The following is a 20,824-nucleotide window of genomic DNA, read 5'->3' on the forward strand; positions in this document are numbered from 1 at the left end:
TGGCCCACTTGCAGCGCAAATGAGGTCTCATCGGCAGAAAGCGACTGCGGTGGTCGTGCTTCGGCAATGACGACGGGGTTGCTTTGTACGGGGCACGTAAGACCACTGCGGGACCCTATCATATCGAGAAGCGTCTGGAGCTCCACATTCCAGTGAAAAAAAGAAAAAAGAAAACAAATAGAAATCCAAAGCTGCGGTGGGCTAGGCCTAGTCGGAGCGTTCCTGGATGAAGGTCCGAGTGGTGGTGGGTATCTGACAAAGTTGGAAACCCGAAAGGCTTGCGATAGGTGCAACGAGTGACCGGCACTGGAGAACGAATTTCAAACTTGCAGAAACTAAGCAGCGTCCCGACCGGCGACTCGTCGATCCATTGCGGCCGACATATTGCGCCTTGGCAGATGATGTGCGTCTGGAGCAGTGATCGTCAGCCCAAACAACCTCCACCGTGTTTTGGTTTTTTTCCCCCCTCTTCCCTTTCGAACCATGTCTAAAGTAATCAATCCGGATGTGGGAGGAAGGGTACCTGTGGTGGAAGAAAGAGGATTATTACCCTCTTAGCACGGTACACATTATTATCGTGTTTGAGAAGGGAGGAAAAGAGAAGCCAGAAAAAGCCAGATGGGGCTTGTGCTGCACATTTCCAGATCTCATGGGACAGACCGGATGTAGGTTGAATCCACTCGCTCCACAGTCCAGGAAGTACGTACCTGTAATGCTTGTGTTTGGTGCTGACTGGCTGGTAGGGTTGATTTGGATCAGAAGGATGGAAGGATGCGATGAGGGGTTTTTTCTCCTTTCTTTCTTGTCAGGTGCTTCCGGGTTCTGGCAACCTCAGGCAGCAGTCCTACGGAGTTGAGTCCAGAAGATCCGGACGCAGTGGTCAACACGATCCGGGTCAATTTCCTTCGAGATGATCGATAACCGGGTAATAATCGACTAGATCGATCCTTCATTGACCGGGGCTTCCCCATGAGCAGATTCGGCATTCGGCCTGCATTGAAAATCATTGCTCTGCAGCCGGAGCCAGGTTCGTCCAGACTAGCAAACGCGATGATTTTCGGTCGAAGCAACCGACGGACACCTTGGTTTGACTGATTACCTATCTTAACCACCGGCATACATGCTTCTGTGCAGAAGAACATCGGTCAGTGGGCGATCATATCGGTCTATTGGATCCCAACCATGGAAAGGTGCAAAGAACCCCACGCTGGGAATTCCCGAGCGAGCCCATCGAGGGTTAAACTAGTAGCCATGTATTGGTTCGTTGCCAGTCTATGGTTTCCAGGGTCGCATCTGTTAATAATAACAATGGGGTTGTATGGAACTGTATAGTTGGTGTCTTTCTCCTTCTCGCTTTATCTCTATACCTTTTTTTGCTGGGTTTTCCCGGGGTTGGGAATGAATGCTACGGTGTCCTCCGAGTATTCAAGCGTATAGACCGTCATAGAACACATACCGCGCCGCCAGTTCGAACGTCATTGGTTCATCCGTGACGAGAGACATTGAAAGAGGTCTAGACGATGGCGTTGGGGCCAGAAAGCGAACCCTCCCGACTAGGGCTTTTCGTGGCGTCAAGGCGGGCTGCACAGTACCTTGAACAGTGCACCACCCACTTCTCCAGCATGCCATCGAGGGGAGCCAGGGTTTGGATGAAGATCATGGACCAAGGAAGAATGGGGAGGCAATGGCCGAGCGGTTTATTTCCACGGACTGACCTTGACTTCTCCCTACCAACTGATTATCAGTACTCCCTTCGATTTAGTTTCGGTCTAGTTATGAAAGCAAATTGTCCTGAACCTTCGTGTCCGTATTTCCTCTTAATTGTAATTTTTATTTTCATTTGCTGATTTTCCCCCATCCTTAGCCACAAACGCTATGAGGTTGGCGTTTTTATTGTCCCCATCTCAACGGCCTGGAGATTGGGATGATTTGCAGTATGTCTCAATGCCGACGCTTTTTCTCCACCGGCAGATTTGCCAGTAGCGCCGATCATTCAGGGTTCAGTTGTTCGGCAGATGTGGAGCGGACCAGCCATACTCCATACGTAGTGGAAGAAAGATGCCTGATAACGTAGACTGGCATCTCACCAGCCGTTTCACTTTCGAGAGAAAGACACCGATAGACACGGAAAGAGCGCAAGTCTGATACCGGGGAAAGAACCCGAGAATCTGGACGATCCCGTCGATGCTTAAGGTTTGGATTTCTGACCACGGACTTTACCAGGCACCGCCCTTTAGGTACGTCCTAGTGCCTACGAAGCAAACTGACTTCTGACGTTGGAACATTCCACGTCGGTTTCCTTCCCATGCAGCCTATCGTTGCTTTTTCCTGAGGTGGACGAACTGATCGTGGACATGCGAGAGGAACTGATCGGATTGGTTGATGCCCTCCATGGAGGGATTCCAGTACGAAGTCGTCGGGTTCACTCGCCGATCCTCGTCCGGAGTTAATGCGAAATTCACGGTCTCCAACGACGAGGAACTAACGGCGGATGGTACTGGAGCAGAACCAAGACGAACCGGAGGGCTGGGGGGAAAGGACAAAGGCAGAAACCGAGATGTGAGGGGGATAGGGCGGCAGGAGGGAAGGGGATTTCTTGTTTTTTTTCTTTTTCCCCCAAGGAATAAAAATGTCCTTTTATTTTTAATTTTTCTTTTCCATTTTATTTATTTTGGATTTGGGATTTTTATTTTTTCAAAAAGAAAAAAGGAATAAAAAAAAAGAATTCTGATTATTTTATTTTATTTCCTTTCAATTTTTTTAAACTTCCATTTTAATTTATTTTTAATTCCATTTTTTTTTAATTCCCCCTCCATTCTGTAGAGACAAAGCTCTTCTTGCTGCTGCTGGCTGCCCCCGAAAGAGTAATGAGACGATGCTTCCATAGCTACTAGATGTGATTTTAAAACTCTTGCCTCCCCTCGCCATCATCGAGTCTGAAACCCGATCCAGGATACCGCAGCGCCCGTTAGGATCTTGGTCACACCCCAAGAGCGTCTCTTCTGCCGTGCTTTGCTTGCGACAGCATAAATCCGAGTCGTCGTCCCGCTATAATTGAATTCCGTTCCATCCAGTCCAAACCAACCCAATCTATAAAAGCCCAGACATTATTATACTTCCTCGTTGGTTTTCAAATAATCCTAAGACATTGTCATCATCACTTGCATCTCCTCGATTCTCTATTGTCCCGTCCCCTTGCTGGCCGTTCCGCCTCGATAGCGACATCCCTATCTGATCCTACCTGAGACCATCCCCATCTTCTATCCACATCCTCTTTTCGTCCGCAGGACCCCAGACCAACCCGCGTCCAAGGGCGGATTATCGACTCCCTCCCGCCCTCTCGTTGATCCCGACCCTCCGCCACTGGACAAGAAGTCGTCCGTGTCTTTTATCCAGAGACATTCGCGCCTCCTAGGAAACGGTGTCCTGGTCCCCGGCCACCCATCCCGCTGCCATCTCGCTCCGGATTTGCCATCCGTTACTCTAGGAACTCTATAGTCTACATTCCTGGCCTTGCTTGGGCCTCCGAAGGCACGCGACGCGCCTCTTCTTTTTTCGAACGCTTGTCTCTCGACCGACCTCTCCTTTGGGACGATTAGCGATGGATTCTGCCCGTAAGTGTGATCGGCCCTGTTCTCCCCTCCGGCCTCGATGCCCTGGAGATTTGTTTATTTCACCTCGCCTGCCCTCCTCCATTCCCCAACCTCACCCTCAATCCTTCTTTCTTTTTCCTCTTCCCTTTGCGACAACCAAACAGCACCCATGGTCACCTTCCTTCATTCTTCCCATTGATTGTGCTTTGCATCATCGTCCTTCGTTGCCCAATCACACTCCACTCTCTCTCTTCCACTATACTACTCCCAATTTGTCCTTCTCTCTCTCTGTCACTGACTGCGGGACCCTTTCGTCCTTCTATCATCATTTGATTCTATTTTTGCCACATTCCTTGGACTATACTCTCCTTCTGTGTCGTAATCTACATCGCATATACTGCACTGCCCTTCCCTTAGCTGCATATATTGCTCCCTTAATTCCGGAACCACCACCCAGCAACTACCAACCATCCAACGTCTGGTCCAGAAGCAAGGATACTAAACAGTGCTCGTGAGCAGGTGGAAAAGTCGAAGCACCTCCTCGCAAAGACCGCGATACTACTGAGACCAACGAAGATATGAGATCTCAGAGTACCATTGATCGCCTCACCGTCGAAGTCGATTGTTCTTCCCTGGGCTCCAACGAATGCCCCTCAATGAGTAACAGCTTCTCGCCTTTGGATTCTCCCACCCCCACCCCCACCAGTATCTACAGTCAAGGCGCATTGGCTTCTCCGGGTTGGCAAGAGAGCGGATCGTACCCTGGACATACCTACGACCGCAATCCCGGCCCCGCACCTATGCGAAGCGCATTTAGGCTCCCCGGCATGCCGTCGAACGAGTCGATGGGAATGTCTTATGGGAGCATGGAGACGCAGGAACGGATGCCGATGCCGGACTTCCTCTCTGGATACGATGAGAATGTTGAGCAGTTCTGGATCCCGTCCGATGCGCCGAAACCTTACGAGCCGGGGACTCATGGTCTGCCATACCCGCCGGTCATGCACCAATACCCTCCCATGGCTCGGAGCGGCTACCGTCATCAGAACCCGCCTTACCTGCCTGAATCTACCACCAACCCGTGTCTATCACGGTCGATCTTCCATCAACCCGAGCGGGTGCCGACTTCGATGTCGATGAACAACATGATTCCGTGGATGGCCCCGCCGACCGAATCCATCCCGCAGACCATCGCTCCTTCCCAAGTCGGTCCAGTAACACCACCTCCCTCATACTCTGACTATTCGACATCGATTAACACCTTGAAGTCACACACTCCGACGACGCCAATTCGGTCAGGGTCTCTCGGAACGATCTCGGGCACAGATACCCCCATGAGCCGACTTTCCGGTCATGGTGATTACCTTGATGAATTCCAGCAGTCGCCGGTATATCACGATGGACTTCAACGTCCGCACCGTACTCTGTCCAGGAAGGTTGCCCGCAAGCAGTCGTCGAAGCAAAGCCTTTCGCTCGAGAACCTCCCCTCCATCATTAAGCAGGTCCAGTTCAAATGCAAAGAGCCTGGTTGCAAGGGACGCTTCAAGCGACAAGAGCACCTGAAGCGACACATGAAGAGCCATTCCAAGGAGAAGCCGCATGTCTGCTGGGTCCCCGGCTGCCATCGGGCCTTCTCCCGCAGTGATAACCTCAATGCTCATTACACCAAGACCCACAGCAAGCGGGGAGGTCGCAACCGATACGTTGCCACTTTGGATGAGACCAGTCCCGATTACGATCCGGATTTCCGCGGCCAGCTTACACCCGACGGTCGACCAATTTACGGGTCTAAATTGGAAGAACCCATGATCGATGCTCGCGAGTTGAGCGTGGATGCGTGGGACGATTGAAGAATTACGAATCGATAATCTGGGTGGATAGGGATATGATACCCTTGGGCACGACGGTGCGCCAAATTTTCCTTCTACTATATTTAGATGGGCACAGACGTTCAGGTCCGGACAGGCCTCGGTCGGCGCTTCGCGGCGTTCTTTGTAAAACAATTTTTTTCTTTCCTTTTCTTCGCGTCCTTCGAACGTTGGTATTTTGCATACTTCTCTTTCCTTTGTTCTTTTTTTTTTTTTTTTTTTTTTTTTTTTTTTTTTTTGTCACTTTCTCTTACTGCCCTCTTGGAAAAGGCACCTCGGACTATAAGTTGGATAATACTTGTGCGGAAGACCTAAAAAAGGATTGGAGACCTTGTACGATCGAGTGTCGCTATGCTTGTGTTGTTGATCTGATTGATCTGTTGACTAACTACCCAACACTATATAAAATAATATTTTCTATCTCAAATCGGTTTGCGAATTCGAGGATAAATATGGAAAGGAGTCGAGGATTATCAGCGACTTATTGGATGCGGACACGGATCCATGTGCCTTAGACTCAACGCGTTGTTTGCTCTGTTGATTGACAATTTTCTGATGCATCCGTTGTGCTGGTCAGATCGGGGCTTGGCATGAAATGGCAGATACACCAAGTCAAGGTCACACGGCGATCGCTTCGTGGAGATCGCGTCGCCAGACCATATGGTGGGTTCCTTTTCGTGGCGGGCCTCCCTGAGCCTCTCCGGGCATTCTGGACGTCTGACTGATCTTGTAGGGCTTGCATCCCGCCCTCTTCCCAGGATATGTCATGTATGTACCTCGATAGGTCTCGACGCCGCAGATGTGCCCCCCAGGGAGCTACTCCATACTACCACATCTGGAGTCAGTTCGCTCTGCTGCTCAGCGCGCCGATCTGGATCCACCTGACGCCGAGTGCCATTTCGCGTAAAACCACTACTCTTCCGCAAGAGTGGTAAGTCCACATTCCAGCTCCCCGGCAGTCTCCCTATTGGCGGAACATTCGGTTTCCTAAGACTTCGCGAGGTTGCTGACAATGTCACGTCCACGGGAAGCAATCTGCTATTGGGCGGTAGCAGGAAGTTTGTTGAGCATGATTGATTCCTTCCCCAGTCCGCCGGTATCTCCTCGATCGTTCCCTCAACTATACTCCGTCGACAAGCGGCCCTCTCCTTGCCCCTATTGTCGGCAGGGGACAAGCCCCAATTGACATCCGCCCGAGAACTGTCAACGCTGCTAGCCCAGGCCGATCCATGGCACCACCATCCGATCCTTATTTCGCGACTACGACGGACTATGGATGGCGCCCACGCTAATCCGCCCAAGGATCCCAGAAACCTGGATTCCCACTGAGCTTAACGGGCCATCGTTCCGCATGCCAAGACCCACCGCTTGTTTCTATTTTCCCTGCCCTCCAGTGCTAGTCGCGATCACACGAATGCTTGTCCGCCATACTCCGCTCTCAAATGAAAATGACATTGTGGGTTGCCCAGGACGCCCTGTTTTTGATCTGGTCCTCGAACATCGCACAGAATCCCCACTTCAAACTATCTTTGAATGCCTCAAATGTCCATGGACATGGACTGAACCGTAATTCACGGTGGGGAGAGAGAAAAGGAAATGGGGATGAGACTCCACAGGGCTCAGAAGTACGGTACGTTCCGAGCACATCACTTCCCATGCCCCCACTGAGCATTCACGGATCATCGTATAGAATAATACGACGTAGCTAGGTATGTACTTTGTCGCAGCAGTGATCATGTACGACGTCGGATGCGATGTGCGTGGCAGTTGGGACAATCGTCGAGTCGTGGGGTTGGAGTCGCCAATCAGGACCCCTGCCCACGCCTTAGGGGGCTAAATTACCCTCAGGTGGTCGTTCCACAGGAATTGACTTTCGAATGTTGTACATTCCACAGCCTAGGTTTCCCTTGTGTCACGTCACTAGTAGCTCCTCGTTATTGTGGCCTGAGAAGAAGAAAAAAAATCTTATGCGGTGGCACAGCTGATCTGCAAGCTGAGCGGGGCTGAACTATTTCTGGTGGCTCTCTTGGCTTGCTTTCCCTCTCTGTCGGAGGTGTTGCTTGGAGATGCCCTCTGGGTTTGACAGTACGTTCCGTCTCAGGGCTGGACTAATGGAAAAGCAGCGGAAATGAAAGTCGGCTAGAACGGCATTCCCGGAAGGCTCGTGTGCTGTCGGCTCAGTTACCTTGCTTCGCTGTCGAAGCCTCGTCCTCTCGTTTTCCCGCTGTCGAAGCCGCCCAAAGAGGGAGGTATGGACATGTGCAGCCACCGAGATGGCATTCCGCGCACGGGAAATTATTCTGGTCTGGACCTGGCTCATCGGTATGTGGCCTACTAGTAGTTAAGTCTGCATCATGCATGGTGTGCTCATCTGCGGCCGGAATACCTACTCATTTCCAGCGTCTGCTATCGACGAGGTTGAGCTACCGGCGCTGGTACCTGGCGCTGGTATGGAGACCTACGATGAAGATGTACATACATAACTCTAAGAAGGAGCTTGAGCCCCGATCTTCTGCGCGTACGGAATGTAATAATTGGTTTGCATCTATTGCCAAATCACTTTTTTTTTTCTTTTTTCTTTTTCCTTTTTCCCTCCAAACCTGCGGGGCGTTGGAAGACGGTCAAACTTGGCTAGCAGAGGCTTTGCTTATCCTCCGTCCCCACGACCAAGAAGACAGGATGTGGGTTTCGATGCAACCTCGCAGAAATGGAACCCAGATCGAGCCGACTCTCTGGCTCCGAACGCTCATCTCCTCTGTATGTAGCTGTAGAGGGCCGAATTGGTTTGATCGCAATCTTACATCATGTAATAGTGTCCCTTCTAGTTGGCATCGGAGCTAGCTCTTTTTGTTTCAATATTCGTCGTTCTTTCTGCCCTGTTCCTTGGACAGATGGGGGCCAGGATCGCAACGGGGCCCAACAAAGTACTGAACCAAGGACCAGCTACAAGCTAGGTAGTACCTAGACACCTACGGATAGCGAGGCCGTAACTACTTCGTACTCCGTAAGGTACTACCAGCTGTCGGTCTCACTTCCAGCCCCAGACCCTCAAGGCTCGCACTTAGGCTGGACCCTGCATCCAACAGTTGCAATGCATATCGTCTACCACCCTCCCCCTCGAATACCACCTTCCTCCTCGCCTTAGAGTTCAAACCCTCCCCATGGTCAACGAGAACACCCAGGCAATGCAATGCAGGACAGTACATGGGTATGATCGACGAGGGCCGCACGACGTGGGAAGTTAAGTTACGAAGTTGGCACGGTGAAACAGTACTAAATAAATAAACCACCTACCTGCCCTGCCTCCCTCGCTACTAGGGCCGTATGCGAAGTACGTCTGCTGCAGCTTTGAATCTGCTGCAAGCCTGCAAGTAAGAGAAGAGGCGGAAAGGAGGAGGGGCACCGAGAAGACAAAAAACCCTCACCGACTTCCAGGACGAAGTTTATTTGTCCCCTGCAAGTCGCATGGATGTCTCTGCCGACCGCAAGTACCGTGCGAAAAAAATCAAACAATTAAGTAATTGGATTGAAAAGGCACGATCATCCACTTTGCTACTCATTTCAGATCTATGAGGGACGCAGCAAATTATAATGCAAATGGAGTACCGGTGAGCTGGTTACACTGCTGTGCGAAAGTCGATCCAACCACACTCCTCCGTATTTGATCTGATATCATAAGTAGGAGTAGTACTGACCTGTCTGGATCTGTAGTACGGACTACTCCATAATGCCCCATAATAGTATGAAGAACCGGGATCAGCCAGAAAGGTACCCAAGTAATCATTATTACTCCTCCGTATGACGCTCAGGGACCCAGGGTCATAAACCTCCTGCGTCGCATCATTGGATTTCACAGCTGCAGCCGCTGGTCTAGGATAAATTGCTAAACGTGACTGACTGCAGAATTTCGTAGTTGGGCCCTCCCTCCTCCACTTTCATTCCGGTGGCCCCTCTCGTCGCTCGCGCTATTTAATTTCTCCTTTTCTTCTCGAGGGTCGAGCGCGAGTCCGACACTGTGGGCCGGGATGCGATCGAAGTCATGCGATCGTGTTACGATGGGCTTCAGATGATGACGGCGGTGGCTTTGGGTTGAGGTGCATCAGTAGCGAGAATATTAGCAGGTAGCAGTTCCTCTGCGTCTTGCTCGGGTTTGCTTTCTTCCTGTGGAAGATGTTTGTTTTGGTGGAGTCTTCTTCCTCCGTATACAGCGGCAGATGTTCCTGATCGGCAGAATCTGACCGCTACGTAGACCGCCTAATCCCGACGGAGCCCAGGAACCTCGATCTCAACAAAATGCAGGAAACCATGCTTCGGGATCTAAATCAACGCTCAGGCTCGCAAAAATGATGATAATCCAATTTTAAAAACGGGTCTGGATAGTCTGAGCTTTTGTGCACCTTTTTTGTAACTTTTGTAGCTTTATTCCACCTTTTGGTACTGGCAGAGGCCTGCAAGCCCTAGAGCCCATACAAATTCTGTTATTTCTCATTCCAACCAGACCCAGATGGTCATGTGAAATCTGTGGTAGTTTAGAGTTTTGGCCACCTGATCTGACCCCAAGGCATCAACGGCTTGATGCCTTACTGCATAACCCTCGTGCAGAAATTTATGTACGCGATTACAAATACACTCAACTGCATAAATAGTTGCTAGTGCGATGACATAAGCACACCATGATAAAAAGCCAGCCCAGCAAAATCTGCCGCATTTTTTGACTTCAATTGCGCCGTATATCAGGTCCAGCAATCGACCACGACATGGGCTCGAAAGACCCAGCCATGCATTGATGTGTGCATTCTGTGGGCTCTATTTCAATTGTCACTTTTAAAGGTTTAATTCAGCATGCCATTGATTTGGTTATGTTGCGCGCTGGGAATGTTTGCCGTGGTCATGGTTATGATCTTTCGGCATTGAACTCTGAAGAATCGCTTCCTTCTTACTATGATGACTCTCCTTCTTTTGGCATGATGCAGGACATCCCTGTCGATGAGTGCTTTATTCCAAAAAATTTCAAGCTCAACAGTCTGAGTTCTTACAGGAAGCGATTTTTCATGGTTGAGTAGTTTGGTTATGGGTGCTCCATGTTGTGTTTGATATGCTTGCGCCGAGTTTTTATAATAATAACATATCATTTAATTTTGTTTCAATTGTGTTCGGATTGTTCACTTTATATATGCTTGGGTGTTCTGATGCCTTAAATCGGTCTTCTAATGCCCTGTCTCGTAACATGCTGAGTAGGCGCTGTTGACTCTTATAGCTCTATTACATTCAAGAGACTACTGGCACTCTTCGTACTCATGTCAAATCCAAGCTCAGAAACACCGTCCCCTCCAATGGCGTCTCATAATAAGGCGGGATATCAACAAACCCCAGCCGTCGATACAGGTGAACAGCCCCCGCCATAAAAGGAAGAGTATCCAGTCTCATCTCTGCATATCCGAGTTCCTTTGCTTTCTGAATGACAGCATCAGCCAACGCCCTCCCCAACCCCGTACCTCGTGCTTCGGGAGTGACGTATAGTCGCTTCATTTCGCAGCATTTCCTCGGCCGCCCCTGAGACACGGACTGGGTCTGGGAAATAGCCTGATCATGGATCGCGGAATCTGTTTGGAGAAGGCGAACGGCTACGCAGCCCAGTGGGGTCTTTGTTCCGTCCGTCGTCCAGGCAAGTAAGAGCTCTCCTGAGGGAGGGCTGTATTTGCCCGGTAGGGATTGGAGCTCTGAGGCAAAGTCTTGGAATGTGAGGTCGATGTTGAGCGTCAAGGTTCAGGGCCGACTGATAGCTCCAGGCCTTGGCAAGTTAGACTGGCGAGAGGAGAGGCTGGAGATGCAATCAACGGGATTTCATCCAGATGAGTATCCGGGCGAGCTGTTGAGGATCGAGATGGTCATTGCCGATACGATCGCAAAGACTGTTCATTCGCGATGGACAGGCATGGCTCCCATGTTGAAGATCAAATGTCGCCGGTCCCGGTATCGGGCCTCTCGTGAGTCACAGACTGGCTTAGAAAGGTGTACACGAAGAAACGTGGAACTACCACCCCATGGTATGAGATGGGACAAACAATTGGAGGAAATGGGGGACTCAGGCCACCAGGCCGAAAAGACTGTGGCTTCTTTCCCGCAAATAGCCGGTTTTTTCTCTTCTTCTCCTACTTCTCCCTCTTTCAATCCGTGCTAGTTGCTTTAAACTTGCCGTGGGATTTGATCTTTCTCATGCTTTATTCCTATTCTATTCTATTCATCACCTAAAAAGGACGATAAGGTTACCTGTCACATTTATTGATTCTGGATGGCGCTAGATGCTGAGGGGCTCTCCAGGCAGTACATAGCAGATGGTGTTTTCTATTTTGTTAGCTGTCTGTGTTCGTCTCTACGTTGAGCTTTCCAGCATTCCTTGATGGAATCTATGGGAAAGATTGATGATACGTACCTTCAAGGTTCATGATATTTTTTGACGAGACTCTCTTGCCAGATACAATGACAGTCCTCGGCAGTACACAAACAGCAAACAACTATCCAGCTGGTAAATTTGATTGATTTTATTTTATTCCAAACTGGCCTATTTTGTTTTATTTCCCCCTCAAACATCTTTGCCACTACAACTTTCCACTCAAGTCTTGAATGCTGAAAATTCCTTTATTGCTCACCTGCATTGATTCCAACACTCACGTCCTGGAACGAATCAGCAGGTGGATAATCGGTCTGCGGGGAAACCTGCGATTATCATCCTCATATTGGTGAACAAGAATGAAAACACGAATCAGCCAGTCGATCAATGCAACATTCTGATCATTAGCGCTTGGAACCTCGCCCGCGATCTTCATTGTCTTGCTCGGGCTGACCATCGATCTCCTGCCCTCAACCCTTACCCCGAAGGCCCCCCGACGGGATCATCGCTGGTAACGGGAGCGACCCCTGGCGCTGACATCCAATTGGCCAGGCGCGGTGCCTGGCCATCTCCGACTGTCTAACGGAGTCAGGAGACGGGCGGGTCTCGACGGCGTTATCCGATCTGTTAGCTCCTTTTGATCTCCCGCCCGCTGTGTATCTCCCGTCAAATCAGCAGGCTCTTATCAGGACATGTGCCGCTATCGACAGTCGTTGGCTGCAGAACGAGATTGTACTTAGCCCTCGGCATCGGGGGACCACTTCGATAATAGGCCATCTAGCCACCACGGTGTGATATAAAGTGGGCTCTCTGTCCTTCCATTCTGGTCTTCTTTTTTACTTTCCACTCTCTCGCTCAGCTCCAATTCTCCTTTGTCAAACCCATCGAGTTTCCCATTATGCCTCAATCTCAGTTCCTTCCCTCAGTGGGCATGCTGGCTCTCGGTGCCATGCAGGTGGCATCCGGCGCCTTGGCTGATCTCCAGACATGCCCCAATGACATTCCTCTCAGCTGCAATAACTCGACTGCCGTGTCTGATTCGTGCTGCTTCAATGCTCCCGGAGGTACCCTCCTGCTCACTCAATTCTGGGATACGGACCCTGCGACAGGGCCCTCCGATTCTTGGACCCTCCACGGACTTTGGTAGGATGGATTACACTTTACCACCAGAGGGAAGCCAAAAGTAACTAACACAACACCAGGCCCGATAATTGTGATGGCACATATGAGGAATTCTGTGACTCGTCTCGAGAATTCTCTAACATCACCGCCATCCTTGAGGAGCAAGGTCGGGACGAGCTTCTGTCCTACATGAACACCTACTGGAAGGACTACAGCGGCGATGACGAGTCCTTCTGGGAGCACGAATGGAACAAGCACGGTATGCTAATTCCGTTTAAGACTTCTCTCAGTCTAGACTCTGTCTAATCATACTATCAATCAGGAACCTGCATCAACACCATCGAGCCTAGCTGCTACTCTGACTACACCCCTCAGCAGGAAGTCGGTGATTACCTAGCGAAGGCTGTGGAACTTTTCAAGGGCCTTGACACCTACCAGGTATGCATGCTAACTCGACCACCCATGTCTTGCTGTCCACTGTTTTCTAACCACCACGATGTATCATGGACAGGCTCTTGCCGACGCCGGTATCACCCCCGGCTCCAAGACCTACGACCTGAGCGATATCGAATCCGCTCTTGCCAAGCTCAACGGAGGCTTCAAGCCCTCCGTCAACTGCAGAAGCGGTGCCCTGAACGAGGCCTGGTACTACTTCAACATCCGGGGCAATGCAATCGATGGCGACTACGAGCCGACTGATCCGCGTAAGTTTTGCACCTCTTTACTCGCTCTTCCAAAGCATATTTACTGATCGCATTGAAGTCGCCGACTCGAGCTGCCCTTCCTCGGGAATCAAGTACGTTGAGAAGCCTAAGAGCAACAACGCTTCGATCCCTGCAATGATGAGAAAGAGGATGAACCGGGCTGCTCGTTTGGTTTAAATTTATGAGTGGTGGATTTGTTTTCATGAACAAAAGTAGTGTACATTGAGATTATGTGTGGTTCTGATGATGATTCAGTTTGTATGTACATGTTATGATTAGGGCGAGGACTAAGGTGCCCAGTATATAGTGTTTGGGTGTCGATGAACAGCTGTTATAATGAGGTCGATGTTCAATGCGTGAGTGTTCGAAGCACCGACCGAGACACCGAAGAATAATGAGCGTTCTCTTAAGCCCGCGATCGCTTCGTCAGTGCATGGCACCGTGCAATGGCACTTTTGAGGGTCATTGCGCGAAGGCAATAGTTGTAGTAATAGCAACGCCTGGCTATCACTAAACTTCAGTAACGAGATGGAGAAAAGCTCTCCGGATCGAAACGTTTTGTTGGGTGTCACCGGAAGCCGGGCGTTGGTCTGGCTGATGGAGCGCATCAACAGGTGGACACAGCCCTTGTCGACGACTTGGTCAATTTGAGTCAAATATTTGCCGGTCATTAGTATAGCCTACCATGCACAAACCCCCGATAGATTTGCTGATACAGCGAGCAAAAAGACAGAGATGTAATCATTTACATCCTCTTCAACCGTGCATTTCGCATCTCCTCTTCTCGATTGGCACCCACACGGTCCAAGAAATCCATGCGGCCAAGGAACCCTTCTTTGGCCTTGCTGTGCACCTTGAGCTCGTCCTTGATTCCGGCTTGGTCCACGTACGCCGCCCAGTCGAGTCTGGATTTCTCGACGGTGTTGATCTTGGGCCCACGGGCACCTTCTTCCGTCCCGGGTGCCTGCGCGGCAGCAGGTTGCTTCTCCCAGCTCTTCTTGATGCTCCCGGTCGGGTTCGGATCGAAGCGCGACAGCCTGCGAAGTGGCCGGCGCAAATTCAGAGCCGCTTTCACATTTGCACGCTCGGCGTCTGCGTCTGCCACAGGCACGGTCTCTGCGTCATTGCCGCTGGCCAGATAAATCTTGGCCTCAGCAGAATCCTTGGGGACCAGTTTCTCCTCGGTGATCATCTCGCCGGCGAATTTGTAGGTTCGCTTGATCTTGACCAGCTCCTCCGTGTATTTGGGTTTTTGTTGCGTGGTCGGCGGCTCTTGGGCTTCTTGCGTCTCGGTTTTGTTCGTCTCGCCGTCTGCTGCGGGTTTTGTCTCTTGTGTTTCGTTCTCGGAGGGATCCGGTCCTGAGTCCGTATCAGGCGCATTCATTTTCGCCCACAAGGCATCAACGTCGACCGTGGCTCCGTCGATCTTCGCAAGGGGTTTTCGCTCTTCCTGCCTAAAATCAAGCGCAAAAAATCAGCATCAGTACACCCTAAATCCAATCCATCGCAAGGGAGGCCGAGAACAGTTACATACGTGCGCATCTTCATCGCTCGCGTCCGGACAAAGCCCCCCGGACCACCTTCTTCATCGTCATCGAAATCCACATCATCTTCATCGTCCTCGTCATCATCGCCTTTCGCGCCCCCGCCCTCCTTCGACTTCTTCTGCTTCTTTCCTTTCGATTTCTTGGCCTTCGCCTTCTGAATGGTCGCTTCGTCGCCGGACCCTAGCTCCTCGTCGTCCGCATTCTGTCGCTTCCCTGTCTTGCGTTTCTTGTTGGCTGGTTCGCCGGCTCCGGCCTCTTCGTCGCTATCGGACGATGAAAGCCCGTCTTCGTCTTCTTGGCCACCGGCTGCGTCGTCCAGTTGGAAGTCCTCGTCTTCTTCGGAGTCGTATTGCTCGTCTTCGACGTCGAGGTCGGGGACTGTGGTAGGGTCGGCTGACATCTTGGGGGCTTAAATATGGGAGGAAGCTCCGTAGCTGGAGTGGAGGCCGAAAGCTGAAGTAGATGGCAAAGAAAAGTGTCGAGAGCGTAGATGAAGATATTCTGCCGGGCGGTGGAGGGGATGAGATTGGATTAGGTCAGTTAGGGGATCCAATCAGAGGAGGGAATTGTGTGGAGGGCGGCTAACCGGATTGGTCACATCTAGTATAAGTCCAGTGGATGTCTTCATTGCGCCTTGTAAAGAATTGGGAATAGAAGATCATGACAATATGGCCATTAAAGGTTCCATGTATCGTCGAGGCACCTGATAGACGCAGTGGTTTCGGTAACTACAACATCCTTGGTCTTCAACAAACGCTTCAGAGATGCCGGAAAGTCTTCACTCAGGATTCATAAAGCCACCACTTCACGGTATTCAACGGACCATTTGCCTCTAAGCATCGCGTCAGATCTTCCACTGAGTTTCTAAAATACCAGATCCCAGCCTCGATCTCGTCCGTACTCAGCTCAATCCGCAAGATCAACGGGTGACCCTCTGGCTCGGGTCTCATAGAAAGGCTCATATAATAGCCTATCCGAGGGCTATCGAACGCATAGCAATTCTGAACGTTAAATGCCTGGACCATACCGCAGTTTGTTCTTATGCGACCTTCAAGACCAAAAACGGCGATCTGTATGCTGATTAGCCGGTCTTTGGCTTTATTCTAGGGCAAATCGTTGGACTGAGGCTAGAACTACCTCGTCTGGTTGGGTATGCTCTTTCACGAGATCCGCAGAGCCGTATATTAGCCTGCATGAGTCCCAGAGGACTTGGTACATGCCGTCTCCTTTAAGGATACTCACGGCTACTATCTGCGGGGTGGGGGACTTGATGACTTGTGCTTCGGGTTGATCCATTTAGACGTAAGCTTCCAGATAAGCTGGCGGGGATACAGCTGGGAAACAGATGTCAACCTGCTGTCTAGCTAGGGTAGCTTTGAGAGTAACAAAGAGGGTGTTTAGTAATATGTTGCTATTGAGTATCATTTACATGGGGGACATGGGCACCCAGAGGCTATGCGCATGACCATTCAGTCTACAGGGGGAAAAATTACGAATGCGTTGGCCAGATGGATATATTGGGTATTCTCTGGAGTAGTCATTTAGTAACTGAGTGATCATACTGTGCCATCAAGAGGACAAAGGGAAAACGCCGGTTTAACGCAAGACACGAATGAGAAATACTGGTGTCACTCTATAGTACTATCCAATATAAAGATCTTCGATTCGGGGTTACCCGAACCGTTTCTCTTCAAAGCAAGCCACCGTGATTCTGATACGCCGTTACTCAGTAAGCGAGATTAAATTTGTTCTAATTGGATTTTGATATGGCTAGAACCCAAAGCAATAATTTTAGAACGTTGTCTGCGAATGATTGGGGCTTCTCAAATACCTCCCGCTTACCTGCCCATCTTCTCGTAGAGTCTTTACCCTGAACAAGCTTTCACTGGGCTTTGGGCACTTTGTACTACTGAGATGCCCAGTAAGCTTTCTACGAAATCAGCTCAGAGCCGTAGCCTATGAAACTCGTCTAGTTGCACATAATGCTAAGTGGCAGAAAATCAGAGAGCGCGCTAGATGACTTGAACTCGCTTTCTCGGACTTTGCTCGTCGTGAATTTCTCGGCCACTGTAGATACAATAGGCATTTAAGCCGGGCCGAATTGTGGGAGTGACATTGCAATGCTAGAAACATTTCAAACTCAGTCCCAATCCTACAATCTAGATATCAAGGTGCAGTTTGTAAAGGCAAGTCTTCGTAACTCAACAATAGGGGACACTGAACAGTCACTTTACGACATGCGACAAGTCAACAATCGCCCAACATCCACCCCCCTAAATCTTAGCCCTCAACCTCAAATCCTCAAACGGCAGGTCCAAATAATCCCACATATAATGAAACCGATCACTTCCAAAGAACGGCTCCCCCTTGCCTTCTCCATTCACCACCCAAAACCACGGGCATCCGAACGCGCCCTGCTCCTTGACGACTCGTTCCGTCGTTGCCGCCAACTCAGCCTTGATCTGGGGACTGGCGGCGGCGGACAGAATCGCCTCGACTTCGGAGCTCGAGGAGAATGTCTTGGCCAGCGCTGTGGCAAGGCTCTCCGGCTTGGAGATGTCGAGATGGCCGTTCCACATCGTGTCGAAGCAGGATTGGAATGCTGATGCTAGTTTCTCCTTGGGCTGGGTCTTTTTGATGTGGGTGAGGGCGCGTTGGGGCTGATTCGTTTGTTAGCTATTCGCTTTCTTTCTATGGGTGGAAGCCGAGACGGCAAATGACATACCAAGAGAGAGAGAATCGGAAAGAAAGACGGAACTTCAAAGTTGTGTCCGAAGTACTTCTGGGCTCGCTGGCCGTCAAACTTGGAGTACGCAGCCTTCGCAGGGAGGGTCCAAGGGGGTTTGTTTCCTGATAAAACCATGGCTGGTTAGGATAATTCCCCTGGTCTCAGACAAGAGGATGAGACTAACCACTGCCCACGTTAATCCCCCCTAAGAAGACAGGGATATATCTTGATAATTGAAAATCATCAGCCTCGTGTTCTCTGGCTTACGCATGATCAGAAAAGATAGACAGCTTACTCAATCTCGACGCCCAGCTCCGCCAGCACTGCGGCATTCTTCTGCAGGTATGAAAAAGCATAGAAGCTATATGGCGACACTATTTACGCCGACGAGTTGCTATCAGCAGTCTGAGATGGAAAAGTGTACTGCTGTCGATGACGTCAGATCACGTACCGCAGTCGAGGTAGCATTCGATTTTCTTGCCCATTTTCTGGGGTATCTCAGGGGTGAGTCCAGTCAGTTGTGTGGTTCTGGATTGGGGGAGAGGGGGGTTGTCTTTGTATGTGGAGGTGGTCGGGGGCACGACTAATCCGTGGGGAAGCCGAGGATGTTCCTGGCAATCGGCCGACGGAACGGTAAACAATAGGAGTCAGCGTCAACATTTATTTAATGGTGAATGACGATAAACATAACTAAACATAAGCATAAAATGGATTTGGAATAATGCTCACTGCGTACACTTTTTCAAGCTATCGTTATGAGTACATAAAAGAAAATACACGCTCATCGGCAAACTCGGCAAGACAGCAAGAGTACACGGCGTTGCGATCATAACCTCCAGGGCTCGATCGCTTGCTCAAGCCTTCAATAAAGCAAACTTCTTCTTCAAGTTCCAGGGTATTTGGGCACCATTTCCACCTTCTCCGCCTGGGACCTATCCTGGCCCCGTTGTTTCGAGACATTCCTTTCAAACCAGATCCCAGCTCCCGCCGCAATCCCCATGACGATTTCCAATCCGATAAGAAGCCCCATCATGATGAAAGCCGCCCTAGTGGTTGCACAGTCTCGCGCAAAATGGGAAGGCGGCGTGGCAGGTGTGTTGTCGGGGTTGATTGAAGGGGTCCCTCGCACGCTCTTCCACTTGCATGTCCAAGAGTGAAGAGTCTCATGCTGGGTGAACCCCCTAGGAGGCGACGAGTTTGGCAGATGAATCGCGAGCACGATTCCAATCAAAGCTGCAATGAATCCGGAAATAGCGACAACGGCAGCAAAAAGGTTTAGACGTCTTATATGCGAGCGAGGCTACACATGTTGTTAGAGCATATATTAGGGGAAGATGCAACACAAAGGGACTGAACTAACCGAGGGAAGGAGTGTCGTAACAATGTACAAAATAGTTTGAAATGCGATCACGCATCCACAGGAAAGCAACGCAATTGTGGGGCGTAAATCGAAGTTCAGAGGCCACAGAAACAGCCAGAATCGCTCAAAGTCGGATGTCCTCCGGTAGTGTAGTAGAGGAACGGCTTCGCAGCCAATGATTGAAACAGAAACACTGAATATAACGGCAGAGAGCCCAAGTCTGATCCAGCGAAGCAAACGAGCTCGCTTGAGAAACGCCGACTCTTCCTCGTTGGATGCGCAGGATACAGATGCATGATAGGACCCTCCGAATGATGATAGGGAAGCCATGACCAAGCAAAATAGGATTTTCTGGGTAAGCCGAAAAGCGAAACGAAAATGATAAATTCAAAAGAAGCAGATCAGAAAAGGGCTGCAGGCTTTTTCACTGAATAAGACGGTGCAAGATTACGATCAAGCAATGGCAACACAGACAAATGAATGCATTTAGCCAATCTTTGCCAGAAAGATTGAGCCAAGTTTGGAAGGACGTTGAATGAAGAAAAGCAAATGAGTAAACAAGCGAGCGGAGGGGAAAGGGGAAGATATAACAAACAGAGGCCAAAGGATACGAATTTTGGGCAGACAGCAAACATTCAGATAATTGGTAAGACCCCTATCATCAAGCCCAAAGACACACAGACCGAGTGTGATGTATTTTCAGACACCCAATAAGACCGTTTTCTGCAAGATTGCTGATTCTGCAGGCCATACAAGGCGCCAGTTTGCTGCCAATCCCTGCTAACAGGCTAAGCGCCGAGGTCCCCTGAAGAATAATTCTTCAGGTCAGCTTGAACCTTGACAATCCAGGCGCCTATACTCAGGGGCTGGCGCCTCCATCGGACGAATTAAACTGACTTTCTAATTAACGTCACATATTGACCTTGTTGATCTCCGACATGTTGCGCGTGGTTGTCAGCTTTCGCCTGGACCCGCAGTTTGCTCAGGAGAAGGGCTAGGCCGAGCAGCAAGGTAGGCTTGCTGACATTTGATTAGAGATTCATATATATCATTCTTTCTTTACTTGTTAGTATTTGATTTCGGTTCCAACAACTAGAAGGATCCAGTTATCGTCGAGTCTTGTCGCCGTTCATTGTGGGGTGGTCCATCAGAGTAAGAGTAGGTACTTGTAGATTTGCTCAGGACGGCTGGTCCAATTCATTGTTCTGGCCCATCAACCTTATTTTTAGACGCTGTAAGCATTGCATAGTTTCACATTGAGTATCTTTAGATTAAGCATCATCCAGGGTGGAAGAGAGAGAAGGGAAAAGAGAGAGAAAAGGGAAGAGGCGGGGAACCAAAACACCAGATCCCGTGACATCATGCCCCACGATAACAAAAAAAAATCCGCGGGGAAAAAAGATTGACTTGCTCTGTGCTCAACAGCCACTCGGTTTCTGCAACCTTGAACCATTGGACCTTCTTGGGATTGGCGGGATTGCTTATTCCTTCGTCTATATCATACATCTCCT

At 50.0% G+C, this 20,824-nt stretch overlaps 7 protein-coding genes across 7 annotated transcripts; 3 read left to right on the plus strand and 4 right to left on the minus strand.

Annotated features, from left to right (window-relative positions):
- Positions 1 to 3,601: 3,601 nt before the first annotated feature.
- Positions 3,602 to 5,616, plus strand: brlA (C2H2 type transcription factor BrlA; the record flags this gene model as incomplete). Its single annotated transcript, XM_024851842.1, has 2 exons — positions 3,602 to 3,614; positions 4,122 to 5,616. The coding sequence occupies 2 exons, from the start codon at positions 3,602 to 3,604 to the stop codon at positions 5,441 to 5,443; spliced, it is 1,335 nt and encodes a 444-aa protein (XP_024699907.1). The 3' UTR covers positions 5,444 to 5,616.
- Positions 5,617 to 5,916: 300 nt separating this feature from the next.
- P170DRAFT_289282 (uncharacterized protein) lies at positions 5,917 to 6,638 on the plus strand. Its single transcript, XM_024843232.1, has 3 exons — positions 5,917 to 6,124; positions 6,195 to 6,392; positions 6,493 to 6,638. Exons 1-3 carry the CDS (start codon positions 6,057 to 6,059, stop codon positions 6,536 to 6,538), a joined length of 312 nt encoding a protein of 103 aa, XP_024699908.1. The 5' UTR covers positions 5,917 to 6,056; the 3' UTR covers positions 6,539 to 6,638.
- Positions 6,639 to 10,675: 4,037 nt separating this feature from the next.
- P170DRAFT_503472 (GNAT family N-acetyltransferase) lies at positions 10,676 to 11,218 on the minus strand (the record flags this gene model as incomplete). Its single annotated transcript, XM_024854204.1, has 1 exon — positions 10,676 to 11,218. A coding segment is annotated over one exon (462 nt), but the record flags the coding sequence as incomplete, so codon positions are not given.
- A 1,532-nt stretch (positions 11,219 to 12,750) lies between these two features.
- P170DRAFT_367792 (T2 family ribonuclease) lies at positions 12,751 to 13,855 on the plus strand (the record flags this gene model as incomplete). Its single annotated transcript, XM_024844823.1, has 5 exons — positions 12,751 to 12,995; positions 13,055 to 13,233; positions 13,297 to 13,412; positions 13,486 to 13,678; positions 13,737 to 13,855. The coding sequence occupies 5 exons, from the start codon at positions 12,751 to 12,753 to the stop codon at positions 13,853 to 13,855; spliced, it is 852 nt and encodes a 283-aa protein (XP_024699910.1).
- A 568-nt stretch (positions 13,856 to 14,423) lies between these two features.
- On the minus strand, positions 14,424 to 15,625 carry swc5 (putative Swr1p complex component (Swc5); the record flags this gene model as incomplete). The annotated part of the gene is made up of 2 exons (XM_024844811.1): positions 14,424 to 15,132; positions 15,213 to 15,625. The coding sequence occupies 2 exons, from the start codon at positions 15,623 to 15,625 to the stop codon at positions 14,424 to 14,426; spliced, it is 1,122 nt and encodes a 373-aa protein (XP_024699911.1).
- A 1,745-nt stretch (positions 15,626 to 17,370) lies between these two features.
- On the minus strand, positions 17,371 to 18,606 carry P170DRAFT_417358 (putative DSBA family oxidoreductase). Its single transcript, XM_024847171.1, has 5 exons — positions 18,405 to 18,606; positions 18,249 to 18,327; positions 18,138 to 18,178; positions 17,951 to 18,075; positions 17,371 to 17,885 (listed from the first exon to the last, which is right to left on the minus strand). The coding sequence occupies exons 1-5, from the start codon at positions 18,436 to 18,438 to the stop codon at positions 17,499 to 17,501; spliced, it is 666 nt and encodes a 221-aa protein (XP_024699912.1). The 5' UTR covers positions 18,439 to 18,606; the 3' UTR covers positions 17,371 to 17,498.
- Positions 18,607 to 18,668: 62 nt separating this feature from the next.
- P170DRAFT_459112 (uncharacterized protein) lies at positions 18,669 to 19,907 on the minus strand. The gene is made up of 2 exons (XM_024851843.1): positions 19,314 to 19,907; positions 18,669 to 19,253 (listed from the first exon to the last, which is right to left on the minus strand). The coding sequence occupies exons 1-2, from the start codon at positions 19,641 to 19,643 to the stop codon at positions 18,837 to 18,839; spliced, it is 747 nt and encodes a 248-aa protein (XP_024699913.1). The 5' UTR covers positions 19,644 to 19,907; the 3' UTR covers positions 18,669 to 18,836.
- Between the last annotated feature and the right edge of the window lie 917 nt (positions 19,908 to 20,824).

The sequence above is a fragment of the Aspergillus steynii genome, assembly GCF_002849105.1.
Source record: "Aspergillus steynii IBT 23096 chromosome Unknown P170scaffold_9, whole genome shotgun sequence".
Taxonomy (NCBI): Eukaryota; Fungi; Ascomycota; class Eurotiomycetes; order Eurotiales; family Aspergillaceae; genus Aspergillus; species Aspergillus steynii.

What these genes read in the sequence shown, in the direction of transcription:
- P170DRAFT_289282 (XM_024843232.1), top strand. Translation starts at nt 6,057, where the DNA reads ATGGCAGATACACCAAGTCAAGGTCACACGGCGATCGCTTCGTGGAGA. An exon ending in TCGCGTCGCCAGACCATATG is followed by an intron (nt 6,125 to 6,194) that starts GTGGGTTCCTTT and finishes CTGATCTTGTAG; the next exon opens with GGCTTGCATCCCGCCCTCTT. An exon ending in ACTACTCTTCCGCAAGAGTG is followed by an intron (nt 6,393 to 6,492) that starts GTAAGTCCACAT and finishes GTCCACGGGAAG; the next exon opens with CAATCTGCTATTGGGCGGTA.
- P170DRAFT_459112 (XM_024851843.1), bottom strand. Translation starts at nt 19,643, where the DNA reads ATGGCTTCCCTATCATCATTCGGAGGGTCCTATCATGCATCTGTATCC. An exon ending in TTACGACACTCCTTCCCTCG is followed by an intron (nt 19,254 to 19,313) that starts GTTAGTTCAGTC and finishes CAACATGTGTAG; the next exon opens with CCTCGCTCGCATATAAGACG.
- P170DRAFT_417358 (XM_024847171.1), bottom strand. Translation starts at nt 18,438, where the DNA reads ATGGGCAAGAAAATCGAATGCTACCTCGACTGCG. An exon ending in CGAATGCTACCTCGACTGCG is followed by an intron (nt 18,328 to 18,404) that starts GTACGTGATCTG and finishes CGGCGTAAATAG; the next exon opens with TGTCGCCATATAGCTTCTAT. An exon ending in GGGGATTAACGTGGGCAGTG is followed by an intron (nt 18,076 to 18,137) that starts GTTAGTCTCATC and finishes TGGTTTTATCAG; the next exon opens with GAAACAAACCCCCTTGGACC.